Here is a 26,670-nt window from a genome sequence, read left to right as displayed (position 1 = left end):
CCTTTTGGTCCCTCAAGACAAAGCCCTTCCAACCTCACACAAGATGTCACTTGCTTATCCTTAAAAAAGAGGAGGGATCAGGGTTCCCCCATGCCATGGGATCTGTCCAGGTCAGGCTAGAAGTTAAGAATGTTGACTCAAAGATTTCCATTGTGGCTCAGCAGGTTAAGAACCTGACTAATATCCACAAGGATTCAAGTTCAATCCCTAGCCTTGCTCAATAGGTTAAGGATCTGGCGTGCCTGCAGGATACAGCATAGGTCACAGATGCAATTCAGATCCAGCATTGCTGTGGCTATGGTGTAGGAGGGCAGCTGCAGCTCCGATTCGACCCCTGGTCCAGGAACTTCCATATCCTTCTATGGCTGTTAAAAAAAGAAAGAAAGAAATAAAAAAGAACATGTGGTTTGAATCCCAACTTTGCCACATTCTAACTGTGTGATCTTGGGTAATTTACCTAACCTCTCTGTGCCTCCTCTATAAAATGAATAAAATCATAACACTATCTTGTGTTAGGGAGAAGAAATGAGAATAGGCCTGTCAAGTGCTCAGGACATGGTCTGGCACTTGGCAAACACTCAATAAATGCTCTGCTGGTCCTGCTTTCCTGGCACAGCTCATTCTGCTTGTAGAAGAGTGGTCCTTCTGTCCATTGCCTCCCACCTGCCCCCAGCCCACCTCACACTAGATTGTAGCACGGTGTGTGCAGGAACTCCTTACTTACATCTCAATCCCCACCCCCCACCCCCAGGGGGCTCTAACCTGGTTTTTACACCTAGAACATGCCCCACAAGGTTTGCTGAAGGTCTGTGATGTGTCCTAGGCACATAACAGGGAGTACAAAAAGGGAAGATATACCAGGGATGGAATTAAATCAAATCATCTTTTCATTAGGAGGATTGCCTGCCATTATAATGATTGTAAGGCACTTTACAGTCACCTGGTGTCAAACAAACGTTATTTAGCTCAGGCTAGCTTTTTTCACATGCAGTATACACCTGCCTGCACTACCCCAGCCAGATGTAGGAGTTATTTGGGAGAAGGCTGGATGCCACCTAGTCTTTATTAGAGACATGGGTTCTCCTTAGTGGGAATTAAAAAGAAACGCTAACATTGGCAAAAGAGCTGGCCTGGATAGGCCAAACCAAGACTGAATTTATGCGAGAACTGCTTGGCTGTTGAAGCTGCTCTCTTTAGGGTGTAGGACCAATTCCCAGCCTCAGCGGAAGCTGCCAAAGGAAACACAGAGGAGCACCTGGCCTGCTGGACCACTTTCTTGGTCATGAGCAAGCACACAGAAGAGGCTCAGTGATGAGTGTTACTCTGGGGAGGAAAATATATTTTTCTTCTTAAAGTAATTATTGGAGAAGCCTAAATGGCAAAGCAGATGAGTGGCCTGGCCTGCTTAAGATCTGTGTTTCCACTGTGAATAAGAAAAGGCAATCTTACACTCAGAAAATAATTCTTCTGGGAAGAGCTTTCTGCCCAAGGCTCAAGTGGACATTCCCCAACCCCTGGCCCTAGCGATCCCAGCTGGGACACACCACCATGGCTCACAGCTACAGCAACCAAAGCCTGGTCTCCTGGCTCTTATACGAACCCTTCCTTACTGGCTAACAATATCTTTTGAAAGCCAGCTGGAACTACCATAACTTAAGGAAAGACAAGTGACAAGCTGGAAGCATATTTGCAACTTGTGTCATGGAGAGAGGACTGATTTCTCCAATGCACAAACGGTTGCTACAAACCAGTAATAAAGAATGCAACACCTGGTGTTCCCATGTGGTCAGTGGGGTGAGGATGCTGCATCAGTGGAATTTCCTCATGCCACAGGTATGGCCAAAAAAAAAAAAAGAAAAAGAAAAAGAAAGAAACACAAAAAGAAAACAGTGCAAGATCTAATAAAAAGGGAAAAAGATATGATCTCCAGGACACACAAAAGCAAATATGAATGAAATTCAGCATATAAAAAGATGTTCTACCTTCCTCATAATATGAGAAATGCAAAATAAAAGTATACTGAAAAACCATTTTTAACTTATAATATTGGCAAAGATCACAAAATGTGAGAACTCAGTATCAGTGAGGATGTGGAGGACAGGAATCTCAAATATTTCTGATGAAAATGTAAATTGCTATAACCTTGACAGAGGGTAATTTGGCAATATTTGTCGAAATTACCAATTCACATCATTTTCACCTCAGTGATTCCGTGTCTATAAATTTAAACATCAGACACATTTCTATATTGGGAAATGAGTGACATCCAAAGTCAGTGAATAGTCTTATTTATAATAGCAAAAGATTGGAGCCACCCGAATATTCATCAGCAGAGCACAGGTTAAATGAACCCTGGAATACCCATTAGCTGGAGCAAAGGTTGGCGATTTTTCTCTAAAGGGCCAGATAGTAAATATTTTAGGCTTAGCAAGCCTTATGGTCTCTGTCACAACTAATCAACTCAGCAGGCGTAATGCAAATGCAGCTACAGACAATATGTAAATGTAAGCATGGCTACATTCCAATAAAACTTTATTTGAGAGAAATAGGCACTGGGTCAGATTTGGCTTGTTGGCCGTAGTCTGCTGCCCCCTGTGGTACAATATTATGCAGCTAAAAAGCAGTATGTTCTGAATACTACTTTTTTTGTAAAAAGAGAGAGAAAATGGATATGTATTATCTTGCATACACATAAAATGTCTCTAAAAGGACACAGAGGTAAAGGAGAATACTTGTTGATCCCATAACAGAGACTGGGTGTTGGATGACACTTTTTACTGTGTATCATTTTGTACATTGTGAATTTTGAACTAAGTGAAGGTATTATATATTAAAATGCATAAATAAAAAGGAAATAAAAAGCAAGCTGGGGCCCTTCAGCAAAGTTCGCTCTGTGACATAGTATGAGGTATAAGAAATGCTAGGAGATTCCATAGTGGCTCAGGGGTTAACAAACCCGACTAGCATCCATGAGGACATGGGTTCAATCCCTGGCCTCTATCAGTGGGTTAAGGATCCAGCGTTGCTGTGAGCTGTGGTGTAGGTCACAGACACAGCTCGGATTCTGTGTTGCTGTGGCTGTGGCATAGGCTGGCGGCTACAGCTCTGATTCAACCCCTAGCCTGGGAATTTCCATATGTGGCAGGTGTGGCCCTTAAAAAAAAAACAAAAAGACAAAACAAACAAACAAAAAGAAATACTAGGTGACTCCCCTCCAGTGCTGTCTGTGAGTGCACCCTTCAGGGCTGATTTCACTGTAAAGCCCTTGGCGATTACAGCCACTCCTAAGCACACAGGGCCCCCCAGATCACAGATGCTCTCAGGGGTCTGCCCTCTCTATTCTCCTTGAAAGAAACTCTCCCAGCCAGCTGTCCTGGCAAGACCACATCCAGCCATCTCACAGACTACAGCCAGTGACCTCAGTTGAGTAGCAGAAATCCATTTAATCCAATTTCACATATCTCAGAAAATACTGACCCTTTTGGTAAAAGCAAACAAAGAAAAGGCATAGCCATAAGAGCCTATGTAAAATATTTGTCCTTACAGGGTAAGTTACTGTTTGTGAAAATAGTTGATGTGGTGACATGTTATCCAAGGTTTCCAGTCTCTTCATGGGTAGATACTGTCCAATATGGCAGCCACTAGCCACGCGTAACTATTTAAATTAGAATTCATAAAAATTAAAAAAAAATTGAAAACAGTTTCTTAGCTGTATCAGGCACATTTCAAGTGCTCTATAACCTACACGTGGCTGGTAGCTGCCACACTGAATTGCTGCAAAATTATAGAATACTTTCGTCACTGCAGAAGTTTCTACCAGAGGGCACTGCTCTAGTCAGTCTCCAGGGGCTCTTCCAGTTCTAAGACCATCAATAATCAGAAAGCCCACAATGCATCTCCATCTGTTCACCTCTCTTCATTCTTAACCGTCTCCACGATCTGTCATCCTGACTGTTTGAGGCTGGATGGTTACCACTCAGATAAAGTTTCTGACCACAAATGCCTTAAAAGGATCAGAGGCAAGTGCAGACCTCGTCTCAGGGCAGGTTGCGTGGCAGCATTCTATCTGTCATAGAGTTCCTGGCCCTGAGGGACTCATGAGGGCCTCCCACCCCACCAGCTCATGCTGGTGACTGAATAAGTCTTTGGTCATTGTACTCATCCAGCTGCAATGAATAAGGGACAGAGATCAGCTTCTGGGAACTGGGGGAGGGACTTCAGTTCCATCAATAGGCAAACTGAAGTGGGGAAGGTCACCTAAGCTTGATTCGGAAACTTTCAGGGAGTTCCCGTCATGGCATAGTGGGAGCGAATGCGACTAGGTTGTAGGTTCATAGGTTCAGTCCCTTGCCTTGCTCAGTAGGTTAAGGATCCGGCATTGCTGTGGCTGTGGCATAGGCCAGCAGCTGCAGCTTCAATTCGACCCCTATCCTGGGAACCTCCATATGCTGTGGTGCAGTCCTAAAAAGAAAAAAAAAAAAAAAGAAACTTTTGGGAGCCCTCAGCCTACAGGGCAGCCCTGTTTCCAGGAGGATCACATATTGTACGGAAAAGGTCAGTTGGAAGAAACATGTGATTATGTATATCATGATGGACCGATGCTGACATAAAAGATGATAACTGCATACTATTCTTTTGTTTTCGTTTTGAGTTTTTTTTGGCTATGCCCATGGCATACAGAAGTTCTTGGGTCAGGGATCAAACCCACACCACAGCAGTGACAACACTGGATCCTTAACCCGCTGAGCTACATAAGAACTCCATATTCTTAAAAGTGTCTTTTTGGCTACCCAGAATATCATTTTCCTGTTGATGATAAAGGACTTTTGAAATGGTTGCACTTGTGAAAGAAAAACAGTAGAAACAGCCCAGCAGCAGGGAAAATAGAAGCTCCTGCCTCTTTTTCCTCCTTCCCTCTCTCCCTCCCTTCCTTCTAGCAATAAACACATCTAAGAAATGGGAATAACAATAGTTACTGCTTTTGAAGCTGTTGTGAGAATTGAGCAGAAAGTTTGCCAAAAGTCCAGCCAGCACCAACGGCCTTAAATGGTTATCAGTTTCATTATTGAATTCGAGGTCGTCTAACAATGATGGACAGATGATTTCAAAGCACCTATAATAAGTTCCACAAAAGTTTTAGGGAAGAAGGGCACTAAGGGACCTAAATGGGGCCAAGGTCAAGGAAGAGCATACTTGCACTCAGGACTCTCTTTTTTGTTTGTCACTCTAAGGGCACAAATGTCTCAGGGCATGAATCTAGGAAACAGGTGAATAATAACAGTGATCCCCTCAGATTCCCCAAGGTGGCCTTTTGCAGGTCTGTTGGTTGCAGACTGGGGAGTATGTTCCATGTCTAGCCAGGAGGTCTGGAGGGTAGAATGACATGCGTTGGAGGTTCTTGAAGAATCTTCAGATACCCTGAGGTGGGTGACTACAACAAACAGAAAAGGAGCGCCAGACTTAAAAACCCTTGGAAATTCTCTGGACTAATCTGATCCCTCAATCATTGAATCACTCAACTTGAGAAGCTCCAAAACCTGGACCAGTGAGGTTCCTGACATCCATAACATCCAGAAAACCCAGCCAGAACCTCTTTCTAAGTGTTTACTGATTAAGACATAAGAAGAGTTGGCAGATAAGTGGTAGTGGATGCTGATGGCACCCACCTCAACCCCTCAGCTCCCCCAGCTTCCTTCCTACTGCTAGACTCTGTACCTCTGCCTGGAGGCTCTCTTTGCCTGGAAGTCTTTGAAAGGTCACCTGCTAACAGATGACAGATAACCGAGGGAGGTGGTGTTACCACCCCAGCTTCCTTGCCTCCCCCCTCTCCTATATTCTGTACTGTTCTCCAGACCCCCATGGGGACACTCCAGTCTCCCCTCAGCAGGAGCTGGTTGGATAACGTGTTCTTTGTTGTTTCACTTCTCCGCTTCCCCCAACTTCCAAACAAACCACCTAGCTTCAATATTTGTCTCAGGATCAGTTTCTGGGGGAACCTAAATGAAGACAGAAATTAATCATGTCAATTAATTTTCAGCCTCCCCGGGCTGAGAGATAATTAAATAAGTGTTTATATTCCCTCTGCAAAAGGTTTTTGAAAGCAGCGTGTGCTAAGCCATTTCCTATCTATGCTTTGCCGCCAAGAAACCGGCAAGAGATGCTGAGGCTGGGCAAGAGTCAGCCCCCCAGGGCATGGCGGCAACTGACAAAACTATTTATTGGAGGACTTCTGGCTGTCAGTTCTGATCTCCGCTGATGATCGGAGGAATTCACTCATTGTGCAAATATTTTCTGAGCTCTGCCTCTCTGCAAGAGGCCTGGGCAGCGTCAGCCAAACTGAAACAAATACTACCTGTTTTCCCTGAGATGTAGCTTTCAGATTACTCTATTAAAAAAAAACACTAACGAATCTGTTCAGAATTAATGTTTGAATCACTGTTGGGCTGGTAATGATTCTCAAGAGGGTGAGGGGTGAATAATAATGACCAGCTTTTTTTTCCACACCATGCTGTGTTTATTTCTGTTAATTACGATGCCCCTCCACCCTTTCCCAAAGAGATGATCACTGTGGTGTGGTGTGGATCCCCAGAGTGTTGGGACAGACGCAAGTTTGCAAACTGCTTGGACACTGCAATTAGCTTTGGGAACCTAGCCAAGGAGAAGTGACAGCCCAGCGCAGAGAAAAGAGCCCTGGATCGAGAGCCATGAGAGATGAGCGGTGGTGCTACAACTAGCTGTGTGACCTCAGGACATCAACTGCCCTCTGTAGGTCTCTGTTTCCTCACCTCTAAAATGAGGAAGGGCGATTGATTCCCTGGGGTCATTCATTGTGAGGGTTCATAAATCCCCTAAGAAGCAATGGGCCCAAATCCAATCCATGATTTGGTTTCACTTTCTTTCTGTGTTGTTTCAATTCTCACTGATTGTGGGGACTGCATTTCATGGTGTTACTAAGCACTATTGGCTATGGAAGTTATCTGTAGTGACCTGGCCCAAAGAACTGAAGGTTGGAAAGAAAAGCTGTTGAAAAGGGATAGGGGGTGGAGAATTGGGGAGTGGAAAACATTTTCTGGGTTGGAGAGCACTGGGGGGGATCCTGACTTGGTGAAAACCCTGCAGAGAAGTTTCCTGTTAATAGTTGTAGGGCAGGGGTTGAGGGGGGCCTGGAAGAACACGGGTCAGAAAAGTTGCTCCTGGTTTTTTTCTTGGTAAATTTTTATCAACTCTCGTGGCTCCTGATGCTGGCTGAGTATTAGAATCATCAGTGAGCTTAAAACCCATGAAGTCCTTTTCCTTCTTCTGATTTAACTGGTCTTGGGCCTGAGTGTTTTTGAAAATGCCCTGAAACAATTTTATTGTGAGGCCAGGATTGAGACCCACTCAATAGTCACCAAGACCTCAGGAGCAGCACAAAGACCTCTTGCCTTCTTTCAAGTGCTACTTTATTTTCCCCACTTCCTTCACACCTTCCTTCCTTTTCTGCCCTTTTCATCCTTGCCTCAGAATTCCAGAGTCATGAATGGGAGGGAGATGGAGAAAGGAACAAACCCTGTGCATTCTTTTTTCTGATTAATTTCTTTCTTATTTATGAGTTGTTTATTTATTATTATTATTATTTTTTGCTTTTTAGGGCTGCACTCATGGCATATGGAGGTTCCCAGGCTAGGGGTCTAATCGGAGCTGTTGCTGCTGGCCTGTGCCACAGCTGCAGCAATGCCAGATCTGAGCTGCTTCCACGACCTACACCACAGCTCATGGCAATGCCGGATCCTTAACCCACTGAGCGAGGCCAGGGATCGAACCCACAACCTCATGGTTCCTAGTCAGATTCATTTCTGCTGTGCCATGACGGGAACTCCTCTTATTTGTGAGTTTCATTAAAAGATGCTTTCCCTCCACGAATGTAATTCACACTACTTAAGAAGAACTTGAGAAAGAGTCAGAAACAAGAAAAAAAATCTCAATGTGAAATGGGTTCCCCCACTTAAAGACAACCACTGCTAATGCTAATACCTTTATATTTTAGTGTTTTCTTTCTGATTTTTTTTTTTTTTACAGCTTCCTTGAAGTGTAACTGAAGTACAATAAACTGCTTGTTAATCCTGATGCCTAGTTTCTTTGTCTGTGCTTTACCTACTGTGTACAGCAGGGATTGGCAACTGCAGCCCAGAGGCCAAATCCAGCCTACTTCCTGTTTCTATAAATAAAGTTTTATTGGAACACAGCCATTCTCACTGGTTACCTCCTGTCTACCGCTGCTTTCACACCATAGCGGCAGAGCTGAGTACTGCCTGGAGACCAGCTGGCCCAGGAAGCCTCAGTATTTACTGTTGCGTCCTTTACAGAACAAGTTTGCTGGCCCTTGGTATATACCATTCTGTGCTCTCTTCCTCCCCCTCCCCCTTTTTCCCTTATTGCATGAACATTTCCTGTATTGCTCTAAATGCTTCATAAACATCATTTCTGAAAACTGCCAGATATTTCATTGCCTGGTTAGGTTGTAGCTTAGTCTTTCTCCTACCTATTACTCAACATTTGTCTGTTTTCCTCCCAATTTTTTTTTCACTCTGGTAATAATAAATACTTCAGTGGGTATATCTGGGTGTGAACTTTATTATCTGTATTTTCAATTACATCTTTAGGATGGGGTCCAGATTATTCAAATGGTAGGTAGGGGTATTTTAAGCCTCTCAATGCATAATCATCAAATTCCTTCCTCAAAGATGCCATGCTAGGTTGTGCTTCCTAACAGCTCAGAATATCACCCACTTCTCCATGTGCTTGCCAGCATTGAGTATTATTACTTTTTTTTTTTTTTTTTTTTGCTTTTTAGGGCCACACCCAAGGCATATGGAGGTTCCTAGGCTAGGGGTTGAATTGGAGCTTCAGCTGCTGACCTACACCACAGCTGCAGCAATGCTGGATCCTTAACCTACTTAGAGAGGCCAGGGACTGAACCCGAATCCTCATGGATCCTAGTTGTGTTCATTAACCGCTGAGCCATGATGGGAACTCCTGAGTATTACCATTTTAAACATATCTGGCATTTAGACAGGTAAATAATAAGCCATTATTTTTGTGTGTCTTTTCTGTCTAACAAGATTGAAATGGTTGCATTTCTTCTTTTGATTTTGGCTGCTATTTATCTTCTAAAAATTTTTTAAAATTAAAGTCTAGTTGATTTACAATGTTGTGCCAATTTCTACTGTTCAGCAAAGTGAGTCAGTTATATACACATATACATTCTTTTTCATAGACCTTTCCATTATGGTTTATCATAGGATATTGAATACAGTTCTCTGTGCTATAGAGAAGGACCTTGTTGTTTATCCATTCTAAATGTAATGGTTTGTATCTACTGCCCCACAAACTCCTAGTCCATTGCTCTCCTTCCTAGCTTCCCCTGCTATTCGTCTTTGCTTGGCCTCCTTCTGCACAGGCCAGAGTGAAGATGCTGGTCCTGCCTCTCACCTTGGCTTGGAGCAAGGCTCCCGCCTCCACCCGGTTCTTTTCGACATCTCTCTCCCAGTGAATTCTGATGGTCTCAAGGATGTCGTCCAGGCCAGTACCAATGGGCACATCCAACTGTTCCAGCTCAGACCCTGCCAGCTGTTTGTAGAGCATTTTCACATCCTGAAAACGACAACATACACCCCAGTGAGTTCCAGAGGAGAAAGAAAAGACACAGAATTTTAGCCATCTGAAGCCCAGCTCTGTGAGCAATACTTTGCGGCCAAATGTGGGGCTTCACAGAAACGAGCAAAGTTCCTGGTCCTCTTTCCAGCATGGGCACCATAGTCTCCTTTCCTCGGGATGTGTTTCTTAGGCTGGTCTTCTTCACAAGCCCAGGCTCACCCAAAGCAAAAATCAAAATAAATAAATACTGAAATAAGAATGCTAAGGAAGCAACAAGAGCAAGATGAGATTTATAAATTTCATCAAGTAGGCGGAAGGAGATTTAAAGATAGCTGCGGAGGTTTTAAAGGGTTACTGTTGGAGAGTGGTGAGCTAAGAACAGGAAGAAGTGGGCTTGTTGGTCCCCAGTAAGCTCAAGGTTGGACAAAAGAAGGAACTTCCCAGTGTGAACGTGGTTAAGTGGTTTTGACTTTTTCCACTGCAAGCACTTTAGGTCTTGGCTCAGTGACAGGTGTGAAGCAGTTTAGAATCAGTGCAGTTCTGTGGGACACTGGACCACATCATCATTGGCGGTCCCCTCAGTCCTGTCATTCAGGAATCTGACCTAATTTCACTGGGGAGTGTGACTAAACCACGGCCTGGATCTATTCTTGGAGTTACTTTGTTTGCTTGTCCAGTGTTGGAAAAAAGTCTAAACTGCAGCCTAGCAGATGTTCCCCCCAATTTCTTTCTTTCCCTTTTTTTTTTTTTTTTTTTTTTTTTAGGGCCACACCTGTAGTATATGGAAGTTCCTAGGCTAGTGGTCAAATTGGAGCCGCAGCTGCTGGCCTACACCACAGCCCCAGCAACGCAGGATCTGAGCCATGTCTGCGACCTACACCACAAGCTCACAGCAACACTGGATCCGTTACCCAGTGAGCGGGGTCAGGGATCAAACCTGCATCCTCATGGATACTAGTCAGGTTCGTTACCACTGAGCTGTGACAGGAACTCTTCCCTCCAGTTTAATGTAGGATCTGTCACTCACTCCTGCTTGGACCTGCTGCTGCCTCATTTATGTACCAGCCTGGTCCCTGAAGCCATGTGATTTTGAGACTCAGGGTAACCTCACCCACTCCAAGGATTTGAAAATATTTTACTCATGTTTTGCCTGCAGCCCTGGGCGGGTTAAGCCAAGAGGCTGCCGTCATCTGTGTTGTGAAGCTCAGCCAGACAGGTGAGGGTCTCTGGTCCTGCAGGCAACCCAGCTCCCGCCTACCTCTTCATAGCTCCTTGACAGAAAGCCAAGTTCTTCTTTCAGGCTTTCTATCTGACTCTCCAGATCCATTTTTGCTGAATTTGCTTCATCAATGACTTTATACAGAGAGTTAATTTCCTCTTCTGCTGCCTTTCGAAATGGCTGCTCATTTTCATATCTGCAGGTAAAGGAACTCAATCAGCAGAGCTGGGCAACACCAAAGAAAAACAATCCGATTATCAATGTGACCAACAGGCCAATTATGAGATAGGCAGTGTGTGTTTAAAGTCACTGTTCCAGGATTTGAGGACACTGTTAATGCAATTGTTATATGCTGATATATTAAAATGAAAGTATTTCGGCCATTCTCTGATAACAGGGTACATGGCTTAACAGGGTGCCATCCTCACGGGGCACTGGAAACACAGATCTCCAGGGAAAGCTTCTCCAAGAGATCAGATCCAGGTAAGGGGACCAGTGTTGCCATCATTATTCTTTCTTTCTTTCTTTCTTTCTTTTTTTTTTGGTCTTTTTAGGGCCGCACCTGCGGCATATGGAAGTTCCAAGGCTAGGGGTCAAATTGGAGCTGTAGCCACCAGCCTATGCCACAGCAACAGCGGCGCAGGAACCAAGCCATGTCTGCGACGTACACCATAGCTCACAGCAACACTGGATCCTTAACCCACTAATCGAGGTCAGGGATTGAACCCACAACCTCATGAACCTCAAGAACTCAATGTTCCCAGTTCTTTTCTTCATTCTGCATGGCTTCCATATCCATCATTACCAAGGGCAGAGACTATGACCCTTCGAATTCATCTTTGATTCCCAGCACCAGTTTTAAGATGTAATTGTGGAATGTTTAGAAATGCCCCAATTGCTCTACGTCCTTTTAAAAATGTGGAATGAAAAATGAAATGCAAAACTCCAGATGTTGCCTGATTAGTTCAGAGTCCTGTGGGACTGTCTGAACAAATCTTTTTTTTCAGTCCTTTAATTCTATTCATCATGGACCCTAAGATTTGCATTGTGGGTTTTCGTTTCCTTGTATGTTTGTTAATTTCATTTTGACCAGCTCTATTTGCTGCTGACTAATATTGAGTCACTTACCAAGTAGAACACTGGAGCATTTTTTCACAAGTTGCTTTTAAGCCCAATTGCCCTGTCCTCTCTGGGTGCACCTGGTATTTAAACCCCAAAATAGGAGTTCATGTTTATTCTCTTTCAATCTCAATTGTTCCAACATGTTGGGGTCATTTTGAATCATGATTGTCATTCTCCTCTTCACCAACCCTGCTGGCTTTGTATCATCTACCACTTTACTTTCGAGCACTTTGTAGTTAAAAATAGTAAATGAAGGGACCAAGGACAAGTCCTGTGGCATCCTACCAGAGACTTTCCTCAGAGCTGGCCCTGTACCTTTGAATCAGCACTTGGGGGAAGGTTTCTGAAGCATTTTTTTCTGTACTCTATATGTAGAATTAGGTTTTCTACATAAATGTACTCTTTTTAACACTTAGTCCATTTGGAAATAAGTCCTGTCCTTCCAGCTGAAGTAGAAACTCATGCATGTAACTGGGATTTGTATGCCCCCTCCACCCCTTTTAATCAAGTGTGCTTTATTTATTTATTTTTGCAGTTTTTCTCTCTTTCTTTTTCTTTTCTTTCTTTTCTTTCTTTCTTTTTTTTTTTTTTGTATTTTTTTCTTTCTAGGGCTACACCCAAAGCATATGGAGGTTCCCAGGCTAGGGGTCCAATCAGGGCTATAGCCACCGGCCTACCCCATAGCCACGGCAAAGCCAGATCCAAAAACTCCTGTTTTTATTTCTACTGCTTTGGGAGACTGACTTAAGAAAACATTTGTACAATTCATGTCAGAGTGTTTTGTCTATATTCACTTCTGGAGTTTCATGGTATCATGTTTTATATTTAAATCTTTAAGTCATTTTGTGTTTATGTTTGTGCATGGTGTGAGGGTATGTTCCAATTTCATTGATTTACATGTAGCTGTGGGACTGGTCCCTTTGACCCAAGCTGAAAGAATCCCCTACGTACCTCTGGAGTTCTATTTTGCTCACCTCTCTAGGTGAGGCCTTGTCCCTTCCAGCACATCCATTCAGCATTAATGGGGGTTTTGGTCTTCTACAGACCATTTTTTTTGGAAGTCCTCTGAGGATATGAATTATCTCTATGATATCCTCCAAAGATGCTTCTAAGCTTTTAGCTTTTTTTCACCCCCCCCCCACTTGGAATGGTGCTGCAGTTAGAACTCCTGGGTGTTCATGACATCCAGAACTGTCTTGCCTTGACCTATAGGCCACGCTGACCCAACACTGCCTATGGTGTCACCTCATTTCTGCTTTTTTGCTCCACCATCAGCTCAACTCAGCTTCCTTAAAGCCAAACTCATTATTGACCCCTGGAATTTAGACAAGCCTCCCTCCCCAGTTTTCTATTTCATTCAGTAGACTCACCGGTCTTCTAAATTACTCAAGTTCAAAGCCTGGAACTTATCTTTAATCTTCTCTTTTCAGGCTGTCTATGTAGTCAGTTTTCAAATCTAGCTGGTTAGTTCTTCAACCCATCCCTCAAGCCTGCACACTGTTGCATCCCAGGCAGGCTGTCCTGCTTGCCTGCCTGCCTGCCTTCCTTCCTTCCTTTCATTCTTCCTTTCTTTTTTGCTTTTAAGGGCCATACCTGTGGCATATGGAAGTTCTCAGCCTGGGGGCTGAATTGGAGCTGCAGCTGCCGGCCTACACCACAACCACAGCAATGCCAGATCTGAGCTGCATTTGCAACCTGCACTATAGCTCATGGCAGTGCTGGATCCTTAACCCACTGAGCAAGGCCAGGGATTGAACCTGCATCCTCATGGATACTAGTTAGGTTTCTTACTGCTGAGCCACAATGGAACTTCCAAGATTCCCTTTTTCATCACAACATCCCCCCCCCCCTTTTTTTTCTTTTTTGGCCACACCTCGGCATATTGAAGTTCCTGGGCCAGGGATAGAATCCAAGCCATAGCTGCAACCTATGCTATGGATGGGGCAATGCCAGATCCCTAACCCACTGTGCCACTGTGGGAACTCTCACAATATACTTATATTCCTAAAGTGTGGCTGTCGCATCATGTCTTCCCCAGAGACTCCCAACTATATGCCTTTCTTCTTCATCTCTGCTGCTTAGGGAATAACATTACCCACCCATTTGCTCAACTCCCAGGACACCTTCCCCACATAATATTCTCAAAATCACTGTGTTCATCCATGAAAGCAACTTTTCCATTTTGCTTCTCCATTAGGCCAGTGTTTCACAAACCTCACTCTCCTTCACGATTTAGCCCTAAACATGTATTTCCTGTATCATTGTTTACTTTGTATTGTCCCTTATATTTGTCTATTTAAAGAGTAAATCTGAAATCAATAAACTTTAAGAGCTTTCTATATTAAATAAATTTTAAATTGCTCCTATAAATGGTAATACTAGAGTGGAAAGACAGTTTCATGGGCCATAAACAGAAGGTAACTATAAAAATAAATACATGACTATTAAAATAAAATATCTTTACATGACTTAAAATGAGCCACATTGTAGGAAACACTGTATTAGACTCCAAAGAGGTGGTTTTCAAGGATGGGTGGACATCAAGGAATCCTGATAAGGAGTTCCCCCTGTGGCTCAGTGGGTTAAGAACCCAACTAGCCTCCATGAGGATGCAGGTTTGATCCCTGGCCTCCCTCAGTGGGTTAAGGATCTGGCATTGCCACAAGCTGCATAGGTTGCGGATGTGGCTCTGATCTGGTATTGCCGTGGCTGTGGCATAGGCCGGCAGCTGCAGCTCCATTTTGACCCCTACCCTGGGGACTTCCATATGCCACAGGTATTGCCCTTAAAAGAAAAGAAAACCTGGTGAACTTAAAAAGGAGAGAAGCTGGGCCCCACACTCAGGACTCTGGTTCAATTAATCTTTGGGGCTTGCGCACTGGCATTTTTAAGTGTCCAGGTAATTCTAATAAGCAACCAAGAGTGAGAAGCATTACTCTAAACCAGTGGTTTTCAAAGTGTATTCCCAGGACTAGCAGGACCAACATACTTGTTAGAAATGGAAGTTTTGGGTCCCACCTGAGACCTATTGAATCAGAAACTCTAAGGGGTGGCATAGCAATCTGAGTTTTCCATCAGCCCCACAGGGGGTTCTGATGCACACCAGGTTTTGAAGACCCCTGCTCTAACTAAACAAGTGACATTGGAAAAATCTCTGAGACCCTGATTTAGGCCTGCAAGCGTTTTGAGACAGACAGTCTTGACTCTGGATTCTCCAGAATCTCTGTTACCCTCTTAGCCATCCACAAGTCTGGGTGCCTGCTGCAGACTGCAGGACCACATTACCAGAGTGGCCCAGGAGTCTGGGGTGGGGAGGGACTGTCCCCTCTGTGCTGAAGCATTACCTCTCCTTAAAGTCATCCGCACCCGCCTGGATATTCTCTGTGTGCAGCATGAGCCGTGCGTTTTCCAGGACCGCCTCGCCCACCTAGAATGAGCGCAACCAAAGACAAAGTCACCTCAATGTCTTCCTACTTTCTGCCATGCCTGGAGCTGGACATATGGGTTCCTGGGAGCTGAGAGCATCTTTCTCATGGCAGACAGAAAAGGGGGAGGAGAAGGACATTAAAGTATAAAACCTGGATATCTTTTAAGAGCTTTTAGGGTTGGATTTTTGAACCAAAACCAGGCACAGATTTCCTGCCATGGCTCAGTAGAAACGAATCTGACTAGCATCCATGGGGATGCAGGTACGATCCCGGGCCTCGCTCAGTGGGTTAAGGATCCAGTGTTGCCATGAGCTGTGGTGTAGGTCACAGATGCAGCTTGAACCTGGGGTTGCTGTGGCTGTGGCATAGGCCATCAGCTACAGCTCCGACTGAACCCCTAGCCTGGGAACCTCTGTATGCCAAGGGTACAGCCCTAAAAAGACCAAAAAAAAAAAAAAAATTAATCAAGGCAGACTTGTTTGTAACCTCTGCCACAACGATGAGCTTTCGGCTCTCCAGCAAAATTTCTGGCTCCATAAATGAAGTTTCACTGGCTTGGTTTAGGATCTCTTAACATTTTCTCTTCATGGATACCTTTGAGAAGCTGATGAAATCTCTGGACCCGTGCTGCCCAATAGAACTTTCTGTGATGAAGGAAGTGTTCTACATCTGCTGTCCAACTTGGTGGCCACACTTGGCTACTGAATGCTCGAAAGGTGGTAAAGGTGACTGAAGAACTGAACATTTAACCTTATTTAAACTTAAATAATTTAAATTTAAATATCCACAGGTGGCCAGCAGGCACTGTATTGGATAGCGCGACTCTCAAAACATACACGTAAACATGAGCATTGTATATTCGGTTTGGGGGTTTCACAGAGTCTAACTTTTCAAACTTACCACCCAGTACCACTCAGGGTTCCTCACAGGTGGAGACTGGGGGATGTCCTTCTTCTTAACCTGAGAGACTTCCTTTTTTAAAAAAACATTATATTTTGGAGTTCTCTTGTGGTGCAATGGGTTAAGGGTCCAGCATTGTCATTGCAGTGGTGAGGGTTTGATACCTGGCCAGAGACCTTCCACATGTCATGGGTGCAGCCGGAGGGAAAAAAAGTGTAATTTTTACATACTGGCTTTGCTATAATCTTCAGTCTTTGAGGTAGGGGATAAAATAACTTATTTTAAGAGAAGGCTGTAAGAAGTTCCCATTGTGGCTCAGTGGTAACGAAATTGACTAGTATCCATGAGGATGTGGATTCAATCCCTGGCCTCAATCAGTAGGTTAAAGATTTGGCATTGCTGTGAGCTGCAGTGTTGGTTGCAGATGTGGCTCAGATTTAGCACTGCTATAGCTGTGGTGTAGGCCAGCAGCTGTAGCTATGATTCGACCCCTAGCCTGGGAACTGCCATATGCCGAGGGTGCAGCCTTAATAACACACACACACAAAAAAAGGATGCAAATCTGAGGGAATTTTCTGGAGTGATAAAGATATTCCATATCTGGATCTGGAGATTACACTGATGATAACAGGTAAAAATTTGTTAAGCTGTGCCTTTAAAGATTTGTGTATTTAACTATACATAAATTATATATGTATAATATATACAATACAATTATATATGTAAAATATATACAATGAAAAACAAGGGAAGGATGCAAATCACTGTTTTAAGCTCTTATCAGTTCTTTGCTCTTGAAAGGGAATGAGTTGTAAATTTTTTGCTGTCTAGGGGGAAGACATCTGGCACCAGACTTCAGCAACCAGAGTGAGAAGAGAAAGAACAGGGCAAGAGAGACCCCAGCTGCTGGGTCCCCAGTGTGTTTCAGGGCTGGGCTATGTTGCTCCCCCAGTTTCCCCAGCAGAGCCTTCATCTCACTGCACTGATGTGTCTCTTCCTAGGTCAGTTCTTGTTCACTGCAGTGTCTCCAAGCTCTGGCTTGTGGTGGACATTCCATCAATGATTGCTGACAGAATGCATGCATGGAGGAAGGTGAGATCATGAGTGAGCCAGGTGAGTCTGGAGATCACTTTCTGGAAGCCCCCAAAAATCCCCTGGGATTTTGCTTTTATTCTGGTGTGGCGAGGCCAGCAGATCAGGAGATGACCAATACTGAAAAGATCATTTGTTACTCACACTTCCCATGGCAGGGTGAAGCTATCCATGCAGGGCTGCAAGGGGATGCAGCAGGGGTGGCCAGGAAGCAGAACGGGTGAGGGGAAAGCATGGGCAAGAGCTTTGTTGTGGTTTTCATGATAAGGAATGGGCAAGGCAGGGTAAGCTGCCGGGATTGGCTGGTTTGACTAATTTTAGCTGTCTCTGGGCTATAGGGGTGGTCCCTAGTTGTCTGGTCCTGGCCTGGGGTGGTTAGGGAAGAGGAATATCGCCTTCCAGAATGTGAGAGCCAGAGAGGGGAGGCAGGTGGGGTATTGACTCAGGATCAGCTGGTTTGTGTGCCCAAGTTACTATTTCAAGGCTTTACCAGCCCCACAAGCGGCAGTCTCTCCCTGATAGTGAGGGCCAGAGCGTCAAGAATTCAGAAAATAAGAAAACATAGTTAATGTGGTTGAATAGATTTCATTTGAGGGCTCTGTTTACGTAAGGCCCTTGAGGGCTGTCTTTGGCCGTTCTGGCCAGCCCCCTCTTTGTCCTCTTCACACATTGCCACCCCCACATTCAGGAACCCCCCTCTTCCTAGTCTTTGGATGCTCAGCGATGCCATTTTGCAGATGACAAATTTGAAACCTGGGGGAATTACTCTGATTGTAGGCAAGGCCAGGGCTCTGTCCTTGCTCCGCCTCCTCACTCCGGGTCAAGGACAGGAGGCTGCCTGGGATACTCTGGATGCCGCCCAGCAGATGGGGTAGTTCTGTCCAGTGTCTGTTCTAGGAGGCTGGGAAGTACTGGGCTAGGGAAGTTGGAGGACTTCCTGCTTTTGCTCTTGTTTAGTAACAACCAGGGATTTATTCAAACCTCAAGTGGAGGCTAATTATAGGCCCTGACTTGCCAAAGCACAGCTTGCTGGCCATGCTTCCGCACCTCCACAGGCCGGATCCTAAAATAAACCTCCAGTCCACCAGTAAGCCACAGAAAGTCCTCCTCTGTCCTCCCGTGGCCCCTCAGCCTTTCAGAGGCCACGTCCTCTGGGTGTCAGTGGTGGCTCAGGGCCCCAGCCTAGGAAGGGCCAGGCAGTGGGGCCAGGGCTGGGACCTTGCTTACATTCAGAGCAGGCTGAGCCAAGGCTAAAAGAGAGTGGGGAGTCTGCAGTGAGATGGGACCGTCTTTGTCATCACACATGAGAAAACCCTGAAATCCTCCTGTGGACTGAGGACAGAGAAGGAAGAGGGAAGGAAGGTGGATTTGCTGCCCACCTACAGATGTGTCCCACCCATGTTCTGGAGCTGGCTTGTACTGGCTTGTACTGGCTTGCCAGGGCAGACTGTTAAACATTTCAGCAGTTTCATGAGCTGGTTGTTAAACAGAGCCATCATGAAAATTTTAATTATGTGAACTTACCATTTATTAAAAACAAAGGTAATAAATACCGAAAACACAAAGGTAATGAATACGCACCACTTCCTCATTGTTTTACTATGTTTGATGGTCATCTCTGCTCTTGAGGTTATTTGCTTCTATTATATTCATATGATGTGTGGACAGGGAATACTCCCTGCCATCCCAGTAAACAAAGACCATTCTACAAGGTCCAAGCCATCAGCCATTGCAGCCCCCACCCCTTGCCCCCAACCCCATGGTGCACCCTGAGGGGAATTTAGGATGAAGAAAAACAGAAATCTTTTCGGGCTTTGGATACTGGCCCTAGATGGTTAATGTGCATATCAAAGGAATAATTTCAATGAGCTAGACTCTTGCATCTTCCTTTATATAGAAAAGCACTAAATTCATTAACTTGAGATAGCAGTTGTGTGTGTGTGTGTGTGTGGTTAGCTGTAATCTTTTGATATTCTACAACATGCTTTTTTCCCAATCCCAAACTCCTATATCTTGGCTCTTACCTCTTTGGAGCAGTTCCTTAGAGCTAGCTGAGAGACTATCTCCTAGGCTATCATCCTCAGTAAGGTCCCTAAATAAGACAACTTTTAGGGTGTGCTTTTTTCTTCAGTTGATGGGGGGCACTATAAAACCGTGTCCTACAATGCATCTCTTCCCATCTCTGCATTTACATAGGTGGGTGAGAGTATTTACACTAGGGAAATTGGCAAACACTATAAAGCAGATCCTTTAATCCATGGAAAGCCAACTTGTTTGTTCGTTTGTTTTCTTTTTAGGGCTGCACCTGCAGCATAGGGAGTGGGTGCCATTTGACCTGTAGCTACTGGCCTATACCACAGCCACAGAATCACAGAATCTGAGCCATGTCTGCAACCTATACCACAGTTCACGGCAATGCTGGATCCTTAACCCACTGAGCGAGGCCAAAGGTCGAACCTGTGTCCTCATGAATGCTAGTCAGACTTGTTAACCACTGAGTCATGATGGGAACACCAGCCAACTGTTATACAGATACCAGCTTACTGACTGTGCCCCACATTTCACTAAATAATTAACATTCAAGACTTCGCAGGAGTTCCCATCATGGCTCAGTGGTTGGCGAATCCAACTAGGAACCATAAGGTTGCAGGTTCGATCCCTGGCCTTGTTCAGTGGGTTAAGGATCCGGCATCACCATGAGCTGTGGTGTAGGTTGCAGACACGGCTTGGATCCCATGTTGCTGTGGCTGTGGCATAGGCTGGCGGCGGCTATAGCTCTCATTCAACCCCTAGCCCGGCAACCTCCATATGCCACGGGTGTGGCCCTAGAAAAGGCAAAAAGACAAAAAATAAAATAAAATAAAATAAAATAAAATAAAATAAAATAAAATAAAATAAAATAAAATAAAATAAAGACTTCACGAAATGTTCACAGCACCCCTCCTATGCTGATATCAACACACCCATTTTGCGGGTGAAAGATGTTGAAACTCAGAGAACATATAAAAATTGCCCAAATCACACCACTGGGAAGTGGCAGAGCCAGCAGGCTGATCAGGTTAATGTGACTTGAAAGTGTTTGTATCTTTGTCATCAGTTTGGGAAACTAAAAGGCACATCAGAGTCAAGAGAGACTCTATTATGAAGGATTTTTTTCTATCTTTGCTGTAACACAGAACAGTCAGGATTCTTGGTTCCTATTTGGGCCATGTCATGAAGATAAAGAGCTAGTTTCCCTGGGCAGAACAGGGGGGGACGCTAACTAATCAAACCAAACCACCTCCCTCTCCAAGTCCTTGTGCTTTCAATTCCAAACGCTGTGAACTGAGAAGAGCTGGGGCAGGTCTGTGGGTCTGACTCTCCAGGGGCTTGTGCTGCTGTGAACTTTACTGCCAGGCCCTAGAGAGGAAAGATATTGGTATTTAAAACTGCGAGAGGCAGACAGTGACGGTCTGGTCCTCTTGGATTGGTGGCTGAAGTGGATGCAAATAAACCTCACTTCTCTGATCCGGGGGAAATAAAAATACCAGACTCTAAGATGTACAGTCCCTGATCGATGCTGTGAATGCCAGCACATTTAGTCCCAACCCTGGGACCACTCCTGCATGGTTTTCTAGTAGGAGAAAAGTATAAACTGATATAACACTGAACTCAAGGGCGGATTTAAGGCAACTGGCTGCTTGCACATGGCATGCTGGGGACCCTAGCAGATGATATCTTTTCTTTCTCTCTGTCCTTCTGCCCAAACAGAGCTGGGACCCCTACCATCAAGGCCACATAACTCAACATGGGGCCTCCTGTTAAAAAGAGACACTGTCTCAAAACTAGTGAGATATTACCTTATACCCATCAAGATGGCCACTATTAAAAAAACACACAGAAAATAACGAGTGTTGATGAGCAGGTGGAGAGATTGGACATTTTGTGCACTAGTGATGGGAATGTAAAACAGAACTGCAGCTGTGGCAAACAGTACGGCAGTGCCTCAAAAAATTAAAGCTAGAAACCACCCAGTGCTCCAGCAATCTCACTTTTGTGTAGGTACGCAAAAGAAGTGGAAGCAGGACTTGAAGGGATATTGCACATCCATGTTTGCAACAGCCAAAATGGGAAGCAACCTAAGTGGCCCTCAGTGGATAAATGGATAATTAAAAGGTAGTCTATACAAACAATGGAATATTTTTCAGCCTTAAAATGTAATGAAATTCTGACACGTTGCTACAACATGGATGGACCTTAATGACATTATGCTACGTGAAATAAGCCAGTTGATAAAGCATAAATACTGTATGATTCCCCTTGAGGTTCCTGGATTAGTCAAATACATAGCAACAGAAGTAGAATGGTTGCCAGGGGTTTGGAGGGAGTGGGGAAAGAGGAATTATTGCATAACAGGTACAGAGTTTCCCTTTTGTAAGAAAAAAGAGTTCCCATCATGGTGCAGTGGAAACGAATCTGACTAGGAACCATGAAGTTTTGGGTTTGATCCCTGGCCTCGTTCAGTGGGTTAAGGATCCAGCATTGCCGTGAGCTGTGGTGTAGCTCGTGGATACAGCTTGGATCTGGCATTGCTGTGGCTCTGGCGCAGGCCGGCAGCTGTAGCTCCGATTAGACCCCTTGCCTGGGAACCTCCATATGCTTCAGATGTGGCCCTAAAAAGCAAAAAGGAAAAAGAAAAGAAAGAGTTCTGAGAATGGATAGTGGTGATGATAGTATAATAATGTAACCATAATTAATGCCACTGAACTGCACACTCAAATATGGTTAGGATGGTGAATTATTATTATTATTATTATTATTTGTCTGCCTGTCTTTTCTAGGACCGCACCCATGGCATATGGAGGTTCCCAGGCTAGGGGTCTAATCAGAGCTATAGCTGCCAGCCTACACCAGAGCCACAGCAATGCCAGATTCGAGCTGCGTCTGTGACCTATACCACAGCTCATGGCAATGCCGGATCCTCAACCCACTCAGCGAGGCCAGGGATCAAACCTGCAACCTCATGGTTCCTAGTCAGATTTGTTAACCACTGAGTCATGATGGGAACTCCCAGGATGGAGAATTTTATGTTCTGTGTATTTTACTACAATTTTTAAAAAGAAGCAGGTCACAAAATAGTGTATATAAAAAATTCCACTTACATAAAATTAAAAAAAAAAAAAGACACTGTCAGCAGTATCAGTGTGAACTGCTATGTGAGATTAGCTGATCTTGAGCGACTAGGACTCAGGACCTCTTAATTCTGCTGGAGCCAGAAACAAAAGTCACCCTCAAAGCATAAAATGCTGTGAATGAGCAGGTGAGGCTGATAATCAGGGGAAGCAGTCAGAAGTCAAGGTGGGCAGAGGTAGGTTCTCTGTGAGGGGTGGGCAGGGAGGGGAGAGGGAGGGCTGCCTGCTGGCTGCGTTCCTCACACTGCTCTGGGCTCAGCCTGCAGCTACCTCAGTTGACTTCCCTGGAGCTATCTTCCTCTGCACCTCCCTAGGTAGGTTTCCTCAGCAGACTTATACTAGTGGTTCTCAAAATGTGGTCCCTGGACTGATCACCTAAAACTTCTAAGAAATGCAAATTCTTGGACCATTTCTCAGATGCCTGAGTCAGGATCTCTGGAGTGGGTCCTACCCATTTGTATTTTATTTCATTTATCTATTTATTTTTTGCTTTTTAGGGCCACACCTGCGGCTTATGGAAGTTCCCAGGCTAGGGGTCAAATTGGAACTGCAGCTTCAGGCCTATACCACAGCCACAGCCACAGCAACATGGGATCTAAGCCAAATCTGTGACCTACCCCATGACTCACGGCAATGCCAGCTCCTTAACCCACTGAGCGGGACCAGAGATCAAACCCGTATCCTCATGGGTGCTAGTTGGGTTCATTACTGCTGAGCCATCTGTATTTTAACATGCTTTTCAGGGGTTTACAATGCACACTAGATTTTGGGAACCTCTGCTTTGCAAAGACCTGCCTCCCGTCCTGAATGGCCGCCCACGAGGCTCTTCCAGGACCTACTCCTTGTCCCAGCCTCTGTTGTCGCCTCTGTCTAGAACCTGGTCATACCACCTGACACCCCTGGCCTTTGCTGCCCGAGAAACCCTTTCCCACTTTAATGCTTGTCTCGAATACGGCTTCCTCTATGAAGCTTCTTTATTCATCCACTCACTCACACCTGCTTTCATGTCTTCAGCATGTGATTGTTTCCTCTGTGCCAGGCTCTGCCCTGTTTGGGGGAATCAGCATCTACGGCAGGAGACATGGTTAGAGGGCAGGCAAGGGCCAGATTGTTGGGGGAAGGCCTCAGGAACAGTGGAAAGGAGGTGGCATTTCCTGAGCAGCCTCTGGGAGGTTTCGAGCAGGGCACAGGGGTGGCCTACATGGTAAGTAGATCCCTCCAACTCCTGCAGGGAAGACACAGCTGTGTGTGTGTGTGTGTTGGGGGGTCCTGCATTCATCCAGGGGACTCGATGGCATTTGACTAGGGTGGTTGTAGGGATAGTGGGGTGGCACATGAGGAGAGCGAGGGAGAGGATTTGAGGATGAAGCCTCTAAGCTTCTAGCCGGAGCTACTGGATACACTGGAGGCGGGCGGGAGCTTGCTGACTCCCTTCCTCCCTCCTCTGATCAGTTCTGCCTCTGAGTCACGTCCCACCCTGAGGAACACGTCCCCACCTCTCCAAGCAGGATAAACACCATGTAGGCAAACAACCATGTTTGGCCTCTTCTTGAATCCAGTTCCTCCCTCACCAGCTTGGGCTAGTTACTTGGATAAGCGACTCTAAGATTCAGTGATCTCATCCATAAATGTGGATAATACCACTCCCCGCCTCTTGGGGTAGTTGTGAGAATTAAATGAGGTGAGGCACCTAAAGCACTGGGCCCACTGCCTGGCGTAGAGGAAGTCGTCCACGAAGGGTCACTATGGCTTTACTGTTATTTGTCTTGGGCAAGAGCAATTGTTCAAGGATTGGGGGGTAAGACCGCTGCTGTGGTCCACTAGTGTGTGGTCTAGCACTGTCCCCAGTTCACTTTTTCTGGATGCACAGGCAACTCAATGAAGACTTCTCTCTAGTGGCTTCATTTTTTTCCCCTTCAGTTTTCCATCCATAGTCATTTGAAAAGCCCTGGAACCCTGGTTCTATGATGATGAGTATTTCACCCCTTCCTACTCCCTCCTCACTGAAGATACAGTTACTAAAACAGTGGAGCTGGTGTTGGCAGGTGCATTCATTATGCTTTAAAAATGCAAGGACAAGTGACATTTTCAAAAGGGTTATCATTTGGGCCCAAGGGTATGTATAATAAATGCTTTATCTGGAGTCAGCAAGAGCTGCAGGTGGGGGAGGAGGTAGGCAAGCCTGGGTTCCCTGGGGAAATGAGACTCAGCAGGGGCACTGGCAGATGCCAGAGCCCTGGAAACACTTCTCACATTTGACTTTTGAGTTTAGGATAAATGTCCAGCATGATTTGCTTCTAGCAGTAAGAACAATGAATCATTATCTGTCCCTATACCCACTCTTACTGCATCTTTACCAAGACGGTGAAGACCACCATGTCACCATGCCGAAAAGATGCCTCTCTGCTCATCGGACCTGCCTGCAGCAGTTGTCATGCACCGCGTCCTTTCCTCTCTGGGCTTCCATGAACCACTCCCCCTTGCTCTTCCTCCCCCTTCATTGGTCATGTTCAATGACCTCCTTCATAAAGTTTCTCCCTTGTCTGACTCTAAATGCTAGAGTTTCTCAGGGTTGAGTCTTGAGGGCTTATTCTTTTTCATCACTAAGTGATCCGATCCACTCACATGGATTGAAATGTGTGTACTGATGACTTCTGCACATATATCTCTAGCTTGGACCACTCTTCTCAACTCCAGGCTTGTGCACCACTCTCTCTCTGACATCTTCTCTACGTAACCCGGACATCTTGAACCTAACATGACCTAAATGGAAGTTTTTCCCTCAAATACCAGCCCTTCCAACTTCTCTAAGCCAGTAAACAAACAATACAAACCTCTACCCAGAAACTAGGGATCTTGGCATTACGCTTTCTCCCCAGAAACTAGGGATCTTGGCATTATGCTTTCTCAGTGGCATTATACTTTCTCTAACTTCCCACATCTAATGCAATACCAGGGCTGCTCAATTTTACACCCACGGCCCGCCCCGCCATGTATTGCAAATCTAGCTGCTTCTCACATCTCCACTGTTGTCACCCTGGTGCACATCATGCTCCACGGAACCTCAGCAACATCCTAACCCCTCTTTCTCGAATCCTATTTTTTTCTTCATCCTGATTTCAGAGTAATTTTCTTCAACTCTTCATGTCAGATCACGTTGCTATGATTAAATTAAATAAAAATTCTTCTGTGGTGTTTCTTGTGCTTCGAATAAAATCCATACTTCTGACAGTGGCCCCTGAGGCCCCACACCTGTCCATCCTCCCACAGCTTGCAGGGCTTAGCCACACAGGTGCCTGGCCTTCCTAGACCACATGGGCTTCTCTCCTGCTGCCCAAGGTAGGACCTCCTTCCTTATTTTCCTTATTTTCCCCTCTCTGCCTTGTTTTCTTTAAGACACTTTCCACAATTAATACCAGTTTTTGTTCATTGGTTTATTGGTTGTTATCTCCGAATTTTTTGCCAGAATGTAAATTCCCTGAGGCCAGGAGCTGCCTTTCTGTCCTGCTGCTGTCCCATCCCCAGCACAGTGTCTGGTACCGGACATCCAGTGGGATTAACGAGCCCTGCCACAGTGCTGCCTCTTCATGAACAACTAGGGGGAGGAGGCCCTCAGGGCACAACCAAGTTCCTACCTGGTTCCAACCTGAGAATCACCTTCAGCCCTGCCTCCTCCTCCCTCCCAGCTTTAAACATATCAACTCCCCACAATCATGTGCCTCCCTCTATTCCCATCCCTCATCCAGCCTTTGTTTGAACCCTAATCCTCTCATTTCTGATTCAACCAGATAGTTGTTACCTGAGGCTGAGAATATGAAGCCCATGTGGGGAGATAAGGCTACACCTGCCAGTGGAGTCAGGGGAAAAGTCATCAGATATTGGAGAGGGTGCCACCTCCCCAACAGCTGCCCCTAAGCACAGTCACAGCCTCTGGGGATCCAGGGAGAATCGGGGACACCGAGAGCTAAGCTTGGGTCTTACTTGGGACTTTCAGGATGACGGACACTTCTGAGTCTGTACCGCAAGCAAGCCTTGACCTTGTCCTCATACTGTGCTTTGGCCAAGAGAGAAAGGTCTTTGTAGGGAAGGTCGGATGAGCATG

At 45.2% G+C, this 26,670-nt stretch overlaps 1 protein-coding gene across 2 annotated transcripts in view; it reads right to left on the bottom strand.

Moving 5' to 3' along the window:
- Window positions 1–26,670, bottom strand: part of BFSP2 (beaded filament structural protein 2) — an 82,468-nt gene that overhangs the window by 15,561 nt on the left and 40,237 nt on the right. For both annotated transcript variants that reach the window (XM_005669841.4, XM_084989751.1), the window contains 3 exons: window positions 15,322–15,404; window positions 10,895–11,051; window positions 9,472–9,633 (listed from right to left, as the gene is read on the bottom strand). In XM_005669841.4, the coding sequence (XP_005669898.2) occupies window positions 9,472–9,633; window positions 10,895–11,051; window positions 15,322–15,404 (402 nt within the window). The remainder of the gene's footprint in view (window positions 1–9,471; window positions 9,634–10,894; window positions 11,052–15,321; window positions 15,405–26,670) is intronic.

This window comes from Sus scrofa, chromosome 13 (assembly GCF_054392235.1).
Source record: "Sus scrofa isolate SSC_HxYL_T2T_F1_AM1 chromosome 13, Sscrofa_HxYL_maternal_Yorkshire_Landrace_v2.0, whole genome shotgun sequence".
In the NCBI taxonomy this organism is placed as follows: Eukaryota; Metazoa; Chordata; class Mammalia; order Artiodactyla; family Suidae; genus Sus; species Sus scrofa.
Note: the sequence above shows the minus strand (reverse complement) of the source record. Positions and strands in the feature narration are given on the sequence as shown.